At 41.2% G+C, this 9,880-nt stretch overlaps 1 protein-coding gene across 1 annotated transcript; it reads right to left on the bottom strand.

Annotated features, from left to right (window-relative positions):
- Positions 1-585: 585 nt before the first annotated feature.
- LOC128165952 (uncharacterized) lies at positions 586-7,140 on the bottom strand. The gene is made up of 2 exons (XM_052830884.1): positions 7,086-7,140; positions 586-6,644 (listed from the first exon to the last, which is right to left on the bottom strand). The coding sequence occupies exon 2, from the start codon at positions 6,565-6,567 to the stop codon at positions 586-588; it is 5,982 nt and encodes a 1,993-aa protein (XP_052686844.1). The 5' UTR covers positions 6,568-6,644; positions 7,086-7,140.
- Positions 7,141-9,880: the final 2,740 nt, after the last annotated feature.

The raw sequence follows: 9,880 nt of genomic DNA, 5'->3' as shown, positions 1-9,880 counted from the left end.
GTATTATTGACTAGAACTGCTTTCCATAGATTTAAGTTTCATCAGCAACCACGTGTTTTGCAAAACCTTCCAAAATTACAACATTTACATTTACTTATACATCGTAAATCTGCCAAGAACTTATACTGTATGATAAAATACAGACTTATATTGTATGCTTATACAATGAAATGTGCATGCTATGCAAAATATGAATCTGCGCACTATGCAGAAAGTAGGTCATGTCGGCCGATAGACATTGGAGAGAAATACTCAACTATCATGAAAATGCAAGCTTATGCATACTAGAATTTCACTCAAAACTCTGGAAAGATACATATACAATGCGATAAACATACACTTACACTATGGCACTGCACACTTCACACAAAACGACATAATGCTCTGTAGCAAAACAGCCCGGCTCCAGCCGACATGTGAAACTCAAAATGTTTACTTAGTAAGTCGTACATAGAATGTTTCTTAAACATCACACTCCCCGCCTAATATCCCAAGGATATTACAATTATACAAAATTATAAATCATATACACAAAAATCTAAACAGTATGTGAGCAAACTAAAGCACACTAATAAACTGAACAAGTTAGTCAATCAGTAGCAACAATTCCGTTATTGGTCGAATGTAGGTTGTGTCCTTGCCGTCTTTGATCACCCGAACTTCAACTGTTCTCACTTTCTGATCGTTGCCACTTTCGAAAGTCTTCACAATCAAACCCATCGGCCACTGTCCACGGTGCAACTCCTTGTCACGTAATAGGACCACGTCACCTTGCTTCACGTCAGGACGTTCCTCACACCATTTCCTTCTTGCTTGGAGATTCTGTAAGTATCCATCCTTCCAACGCTTCCAAAAGGTATCGGAAAGGTGTTGTACATGTTTCCACTGAGCTTTGTAGATTTCCTTTATGTCGCCACAAATCTGTGGAGGAATGTCTGTGAAACCTTTCTGGGTAAGTAGCATTGACGGACTGATGACATAAGGACTGTCAGGATCACATGACAGTGAACAAATAGGACGGGAGTTCACGATTGCACACACTTCACACATGAATGTGCACAAGACTTCATGGGACAACTGTTTCGCATTTGGGTTCAACAACATGGCGTCTAGTATCTTGCGAGAGATCCCAATCATCCTCTCCCATGATCCTCCTCTGTGTGATGCATGGGGTGGATTAAAGGTCCATGTTATCCTGTTGTTGCGAAGGTAATCTTTAATAGGTCGTTTCTCTGTATAAACGGCATCTGCTTGAATCGCGTCCAGGACGCCTAAGAAGTTGGTCCCTCGGTCCGAACGCATCTCCTTCACTGGGCCACGTAGAGACACAAAACGTCGCAATGCATTTATGAATGATGAAGAGCTCATCTCTTCTATGACTTCTATGTGAATGGCCCTTGAAGTCAAACATGTAAAAAGTACCGCCCATCTTTTGTTGTGAGATAATCCTCCTCTGGTCTTGCGCGCGGCTACAGTCCACGGGCCAAACACGTCGACACCTACTGCTGAGAAAGGAGGACCAGGCGTCAGTCTGTCTGCAGGTAAGTCACTCATGCGCTGGTGTTCCAGTTTTCCTCGGAGTTTCCTGCAGGTAACGCACTTGTGTATAACTGAGTTCACAAGTGTCTTACAGCCAGTGATCCAGAACCCACCGGACCTCACTGCACCTTCTGAGATAAGTCTTCCTTGGTGATAAACTTTGCTGTGGAAATGGGACACAAGAATTCTTGCAACATGAGATTTTCCAGGGATGATTATTGGGTTCTTCTCATCAACAGGAAGGTTAGATTGGTTGAGACGTCCGCCAACACGTACCGTGCCCCTTTTTATCCATAAAGGGTTCAAAGTCACAATGCAGCTTGAAGGGGGTACAGGTTTACCTTCTTTCAAAGATCTGATCTCTTCCTTATAAAAGAAAGCTTGTACTTCCTGCAGGATGAAATGCTCAGCCTCTTGCATGACCTCAACATCGAATGCTGCTGAATCTGCAGCTCCTCTTTTCAATCGGCAAATCTTCTTCAGATTATAAACAGCACGCACCAAACTTTTCCAAGTTGAAAAGTTTTCAAATCTTGCCACAAATGGTGTGTTTATTTCCGTTTTCTTTACTCTTACTTCTGGACGTACATTATGGTCTTCTTCAGGAGAGACCAAAGGAAAGGTAAGAACTTCTTCTTTACTATGAGGAGATCTGAGTAAAAGTGGCCCTCTAAGCCAGTCACTCTCTGCTAGCTCTTCTACCGATGTCAAACATCTAGTCCCTATGTCTGCTGGATTCTGCGCAGTTGGTACAAATTTCCACTGTAAAGACTTAGAGCGTCTGTGGATGACAGCCACTCGGTTCGAGACATAGTTATAAAATCTGCGAGTTTGGTTGTTCAGGTAACCTAGTACTACCTTACTATCTGTGTAGTACGTCGCTGCATCTGGGTCGATATCCAAGTGTTTGAACACTGTCTGAGCCAACTCTGTGCCCAAGACTGCTGCACAAAGTTCAAGACGCGGGATAGTTGTAGTCTGAAGTGGGGCTATCTTAGATTTCCCAATGACGAATCCAACGTGGATATTACCAGAGTTGCTGATTGTACGCAGGTACACCACTGCTGAGATCGCTTTCTCAGAAGCGTCCGAGAATATATGTATTTCCCTCATGTGAGTACGGCTTAAGGAAAGCTGCGTAAACATTCTTGGAATGTGTAAATCTTCTAAAGAGCTGAGGGAGTCCTTCCATCTTGTCCACTCTTCCTCTCGGTCACTAGGTAAAGGATCATCCCAACTACTGTTGCACTCACCCACTTCTCTATACAGAATTCTGCCATGTATCACTATGGGTGCAATAAAACCCAAAGGGTCGAACAAGCTGTTGACAACAGAAAGAAGTCCTCTCTTTGTGAAGGGTTTCTCTAGAATGCGTGTGCTGTATGTGAAGCTGTCCGAGTTAATGTCCCATGACAGGCCTAGACTGTGCTGGACAGGCAAATCATCAGATCCAATGTCCAGTGACATTAAGTTCTTTTCCAAGTCCTCAGATGGAAAAGCTTCCATGACTTCCACATCGTTTGACACAATCTTATGGAGTCTGATTCTTGCATTGTTCAACGCAACCTGAGTCTTCTTTAGCAATCTAATGGCTTCTGCACTAGAGGGCAAGGAGATAAGACCATCATCCACATAAAAGTTCTTCATCACGTAATTCCTTACATCACTATCTTCGTTCTCTACTGTTTTCCGTAGACCATAAGTGGCCACTGCCGGTGAAGGTGTGTTCCCAAACACGTGAACCTTCATTCGGTACTCAATAAGTTCTTCATCCGAGTCGTTATTCTTGTACCAGAAGAACCTCAAAAAGTCTCTGTCCTCTTCACTAACAAGGAATGAGTAAAACATCTGCTGGATGTCCGCCATGATGGCTACTTTGTCCATACGGAAACGTAACAGTATACCAAGCAAGTCATTCGTTAGATTAGGTCCTGACAGTAAGACACTATTGAGAGAGAGACCTTCATAACTCACTGATGAGTCGAAAACTCCACGTATTTTTTCTGGTTTTCGTGGATGATACACCCCAAAAAGAGGTAAAAACCAGCACTCTTTTCCTGGAGGAACAGGTGGTGCAATCTCTAAAGCGTCACTTTCCGTGATTGATTTCATAAACGTGATCATGTGCTCCCTCTTTATAGGGTTCCGCTTCAAATCCCTGTCTAGCATCAGCGCACGCTTTAACGCTTGACTTCTGTTGTTCCCTAACTGCGGTCTACGAAGCTTAAAAGGGAGTGGAGCTTTCCATCTCCCGTCTTCATCTTTCACTAACTCATTGTCCATAATCCTGAGGAATTGGCGATCTTCGACAGAGATCCCAACTTCGTCATCATCCCTGTTCTGCTCGAAAATGTGGAACCCAACATCGTCTCGACAGGATGCGATGTCCTCCTTTAGATGGAAACTGTTAGGACAGGGTTGAAAAATCGACTGACGTTCACAGGTAACTATGTTAGTCTTGAGCACATTTATAGTCGATGGTTTATGCGACTTGTTGATACATACATCTCCAATGACGACCCAACCTAGTTTCAGCTGCAACGCAAAGGGTGAGTTCTTAGGTCCAAGTCTCTGAGACAGCACATAATGGGCCTCCAGTAGGTCACGTCCTATGAGTAGTAGAATTTCCGCTTGTGGATTCATAGGAGCTAAAGGTAGGTCTTGAAGATGTGGGTGATGTTTCACTACATCAAGGGTCGGTATTTCATGTTTCTCATTGGGAATTTCATTACATTCTGTAATGGTAGGCAGTTCCATCACAACAGAACCATCAGTCGTTGCTACCATCAGACCTGATATTCTACGACCACTCGTCTGTATGCGGCCCGCACATGAGGTAAGTGTAAAGAAATGTGTCTGTGAGTGAGGCACATTCATAAAGTCAAACAGTTCTGATCTTGCGAGTGTTGTGTTGCTCTGGTCATCAATCAGAGCATAGATGCGTAAACGTTGTGAAGGGGTTCCTTTCGGATATACGTCCACAAGTACAGCCTTTGCACACGAACGTCCAGTAAACTGTTCACCACACACCGCCGTGCACTTAGAGAGGATGTTTGCTCCCTCCCCGCCATTCTGTCTCTGGCTTTCAGGTGGATGAAGAGCTGTAGGGTGCTGTGAACTTTCACATTCCTCGCATCTTATATCTGCGCGGCAGGTCTTGAACGTATGCGTGTCTGATCCGCAACATCTGTAACACAAGTTATGTTCTCTGAGGAATAATTTCCGGTCACGAACGGATTTCTTCCTGAAAGCCCTGCACTCATTCAAGGTATGCTCAGCATCGTGGATAGGGCATCTCTTCCCTGTGGTCTTAAAGTCTCTTCCGGAGTCTTTAAAATCAGTCTTCTTGACATTCACTGATTTTGCAGGTTTGAAGTTCTGCTGGTTGTATCTTGGTGTCTCCTTGACAAAAGCCTGAGTCACTTGTAAGCCAGGGTCATTCATCATGGTTGACATTTCCTTCACAAATTCACAGAATATAGTAAATGGAGGGTAAGTAACTCCATGAGTCTGTTTGTACTTCGAGGCTTTAGAAGTCCACTTATTCTGCAAACCAGATGTTAACTTCTGAACAATGGGAAGCACTCCTACTGATGAGTCAAAATAACTGAATTGTTGATTGTATTTTGGATTTTCCTTTAACGCCAGTGTTTCGCTCAAAATATCTGAAAGTTCATACAACCGTCTTGGTTCGTTTGCACTGAGTCGGTGGAAATTCGCAAGCTTGGTCTTAATTGCTGTTTCGATCAGTTCAGGTGAGCCGTATCTTTCCTCCAGTCTAGTCCATAAGGTCTCACAGCCTTGTGTAGGATTTCCTATTGATGCTGCTCGGATGCTTTTAGCGTGTTCCTTAGAGCTAGGGCCCAACCATCTGATGAGGAGATCGAGTTCTTCTGAGGGCGAAACTGATGCCTCCTGAATAACTGACTTAAAACTGGTCTTCCAGGGTACAAAGTTCTCAGGTTTATCGTCAAAATTGACCAGCTTATTGATCATGAGTTCTTTCTTAAGTAGAAAGCTTGAAATATCAAACACAGTGTTCTTAGATGATTCCAATCCCTTGGGAACAGGTGTAGATATTCTCGGAACTGGGTTGACTGACTCGCTGTTAAGTTTCTCTGTTGCTTTATGGGATTCCTCGTTCAACATTTCTGTCAGAGGTTCCTTTAAGGTTGTCTCTACTGGCTGTAGACTAATCCCTTCGACAAAGTTTCTTGCCCGTTCAATCGGATCCTCGACTTCTACGACAGGTTCGGCCACTGATTCGGAGGAAACAGATATGTAGTCCGGTTCCATGCTCTCAAGAGCACGTAGCTTTGCTTCTGCCACAGCAGCATCTCTTTCGGCGTCAAGGACTTCCAGGTCCACTTGAATAGATGCCTGCTCTTTACGTAGTTTGGCTTCCTTCCGTGCGTACTGCAGTTTAGCCTTGGTCTCCTCCGCTTCAAGACGCTGCTGCGCCAAGGAGATGGAAGAGGCAGCAGATCGATGAGACCCAGCGCTTCTCCTTGATCGAATAGACTTTCTGTCTTCATGTTCCGCAGGCTTTGGGGAATCCCGAGGCTTCGCCTTTACCTGTATAGGCTTCGGAGTCTTCACTTGGACAGGATTGGGGCTCCTCATTGTCACAGGCTTGGGACTCATCACAAAGGACGACATTTCTGAGTCTAGCCCGCGCACAAACTCACTAACTTTGTCCATGAGTAAGTCTGTCACTACGTTCTGTGATGCTTTCTCTCTCTCACTCTCCTTTGTATTAGAGCGTTCCAGAAAGGCCAACAATTCTTCCTGAACTCCGCAGTACTCTTTAGCGAGGTTGATCAGTCTATCTCGTTGGAGATGGTAAGATTCCTTAGAGTCTGTAGCCATTTCTTTCATCTCTGCTTCTAACTTCCTACGCACAGTTCTCAGTTTTGTCCAAAATTTTGAAACAGACTGTTCGAAGAGAGCTCTTCCTGTCTCTGTCAAAACGATCTTCCTTCTGGGACGACCACTTGTGTCCTCTTCTGTTGGATTCATGGTTGCCATGTGTGCTTGTAGAGCCAGTCTTTTTACTGTTCTGGATTAAGAATGCATACTTGTCTCCATACTTTATTAGTAAAAAGCTACAAAAGACAAATGAATTATTGTTACAATACACATACATTTACAAACATAATAACTATGACAATAATGCGACTCCATACATTTCCGTATACAAATGTATTATTGACTAGAACTGCTTTCCATAGATTTAAGTTTCATCAGCAACCACGTGTTTTGCAAAACCTTCCAAAATTACAACATTTACATTTACTTATACATCGTAAATCTGCCAAGAACTTATACTGTATGATAAAATACAGACTTATATTGTATGCTTATACAATGAAATGTGCATGCTATGCAAAATATGAATCTGCGCACTATGCAGAAAGTAGGTCATGTTGGCCGATAGACATTGGAGAGAAATACTCAACTATCATGAAAATGCAAGCTTATGCATACTAGAATTTCACTCAAAACTCTGGAAAGATACATATACAATGCGATAAACATACACTTACACTATGGCACTGCACACTTCACACAAAACGACATAATGCTCTGTAGCAAAACAGCCCGGCTCCAGCCGACATGTGAAACTCAAAATGTTTACTTAGTAAGTCGTACATACATGTAGAATGTTTCTTAAACATCACAATTTTAATAGATCATTCGACAAGGGAGGGGGGGGGGGGGGGGAGAACAGTTTATATTTGAGTTTGTTTGGGAGTGGGGGTTCCAAGTCATATACCAGTATTTGACAATTTTTTTATGTAATTTAAAATAAGACTAAGCCATACTACAGTCATGAACATGAATAGTATAGAACAAAACACAAACTAATACATGTACATGCATATATACATAGGAAGTATTGATTGATCTATTGATCTATATCTGGGTTCTTAAATTGAATCATATATCATGTACATACTATATTATTGTTTCATTGTTCAAGGCATTTAAGATGGTATGTAGGTCATGATCCCAAGTGCTCTTCCTGAAATTATTAAATATCATAAAAACCATTGAGATCCCCACCTTAATCCAAAGATATTATTCCTTGTTAGGTTATGTAGGCGCATCAAATCATTATGACATGTAAGTCATGACCCTAAGGGGTCATCCTGAGCCCCTTAGAATCAGAAATTGTCAATTATCTTTAAATTATTGATGTTTGATGATTCTATCTCTATTTAATCTTTATTATTAAGTCTCCCGAATGAAATCTGGAGACTTATTGTTTTTGTACGGTTCTTAATACATGTATTATTATTCTTCATCTTCTTTTTCTTCTTTCCTGCTCTAAACTTGTTTCTCAGAGATGGCTGAACAGAATTGTACAAAACTCTAGGATATGATAGGCCTGCATATCTAGTTGTGCACCCCGGTTTGATTTTTCTCATTTTGGGTTAGACAACCACTTTTCGGGGGAGGGGGGAGGGGGGTGTCAAAAGGGTGTGGGGTCTAACATTGAACCTTGTAGGAAGAATCGTAGACTCTATTGTAAATGGTAACTTGAAAACGGACAAAGATAATAATATAGGGTTTTAATAATCATATATTGGCTGTTACTGGCAATATATAGGGTTTATTAGATCTGACCCCTGGGGTCATCCCCACCCCCCAGGAATTTGAAATTAACATATATCTCAGAAACTGTTATAATCATGACCCCTAAACCATATATATTCATGTTTCTGATGTCAAGGGGCATCAAATGTTATGTAGGTCATGGGCCCTGTGGGTGGTCCTGACCCCCTCAACCAGCAAGTCCCTTAATATCTTCAAAACAGTTGAGATCCCCACCCTTAAACCATATATATTCTTATTCCTTGTGTCAAGGGGCATCAAACGGTATGTAGGTCATGGGCCCCGGGGGTGGTCATGAACCCCCTTGAACAGGAAGTGCACGAATATCTCGAAAACGGTTGAGATCCCCACCCCTTAACCATATATATTCTTGATCCTTAAAGGGCATCAAAAGGTATATACCGGTAGGTAATGGGCCTCAGGGTTAAATATAATTTTTCAAAACCGTAATGCACAACTATGGAGCAGTTCCTATCATATCCCAAGATATGATTGTCCATCCATAAAATCATAAGAGGAGCTCTTGGATCAATGTTTTTTTTTTTAGTGATAAACGTCAATTTTCTGCTACTATTTGACTCCCTGAATGAAATTTAAATTTTTAAAACCTTATTGCACATCTATAGGACAGCCCCAATTATATCCCAAGAGATGACGTAGCTACTCCAAAAGTTGTAAGAGGAGTTCTGGGAACCATATTTTTATTGCAAAAAAACATCATTTTTTGTTGCCCACTGATCCCCTTATTAAAAAAAAAATTCTGGAACCTGATCACGCCTCAATATGACACCCCCAATCATATTCTAGAAGATCATTTGGCTACTGCCAAAAAAATGACGTTTTTGAAACCAGTTTTTTTGTAAAAAAAAAACAAAAAACCGTCATTTTTCAGCTATTAAATGACCCCCAGGACAAAATTGAAAATTCCGAAACCTTATTGCGCATCTATAGGATACCCTAAAACATATTCCAAAAGATGATTTGTCTACTGTTGAAAATGTAGGAGGAGTTCGAGGAAGAAGGGTTTTTGTGAAAAAACGTCATTTTTTACCAATTATTTGACCCCCAGGACTAACAGAGAATTTTTGAAACCTTTTTACAAAACAACATGATACCCCAAATCAAACTCCAAGAGTTCAGTTTGCTGGTTTATAAGATGTAAGAGCAGTTTGAGAAAGTAAAACGTGACAGACGGACGGACGGACGGACGGCGAACGGACGGACGGACGGAACAGGGTAACAACAATATACCCGAACTTTCTTTAGAAAGTGCGGGTATAATTATTGCTGACATTTAATTAGCTAAACTTTTATTAGCTGGGAACTTACCTATCATAAAAAGAAGTAAATCAAAGAGGATTACGAAAAATCGTCACTACCGATAATTAGTGAAAGAAAAAAACAACCACTTAACTAACGCATGGCAAAGTCATTTTACTGATAAGTACAAACAATATATAATATCTGATAATCTAATTCTAAACAGGGGAAAATAAGTAGGGGTATAATAATAGAAAATAAATTTATCAAATTGAATATCAGTTACCTTCAAGTTGGTCCACAGTTTAAACCCACTAAATTTTGTTGTGCTTTTCAAAATATATACCTTTTTTCTGTGTGTATTGAAAAAAGCTCGTCTACCTTTAGAATTATTTGTTTTTTACATGAAATTGGATAGTTTTGTATCTCACTGACTAATCGATGATTTATTATCAAGATTACC

This window comes from Crassostrea angulata, chromosome 10 (genome assembly GCF_025612915.1).
Source record: "Crassostrea angulata isolate pt1a10 chromosome 10, ASM2561291v2, whole genome shotgun sequence".
NCBI classification, from domain to species: Eukaryota; Metazoa; Mollusca; class Bivalvia; order Ostreida; family Ostreidae; genus Magallana; species Magallana angulata.
The sequence above is the reverse complement of the archived record's forward strand: the minus strand, read 5'-3'. Positions and strand labels throughout refer to the sequence as shown.

Bases quoted from the DNA above. Each gene is read 5' to 3' on its own strand.
- LOC128165952 (XM_052830884.1), bottom strand. From the start codon at position 6,567: ATGGCAACCATGAATCCAACAGAAGAGGACACAAGTGGTCGTCCCAGA.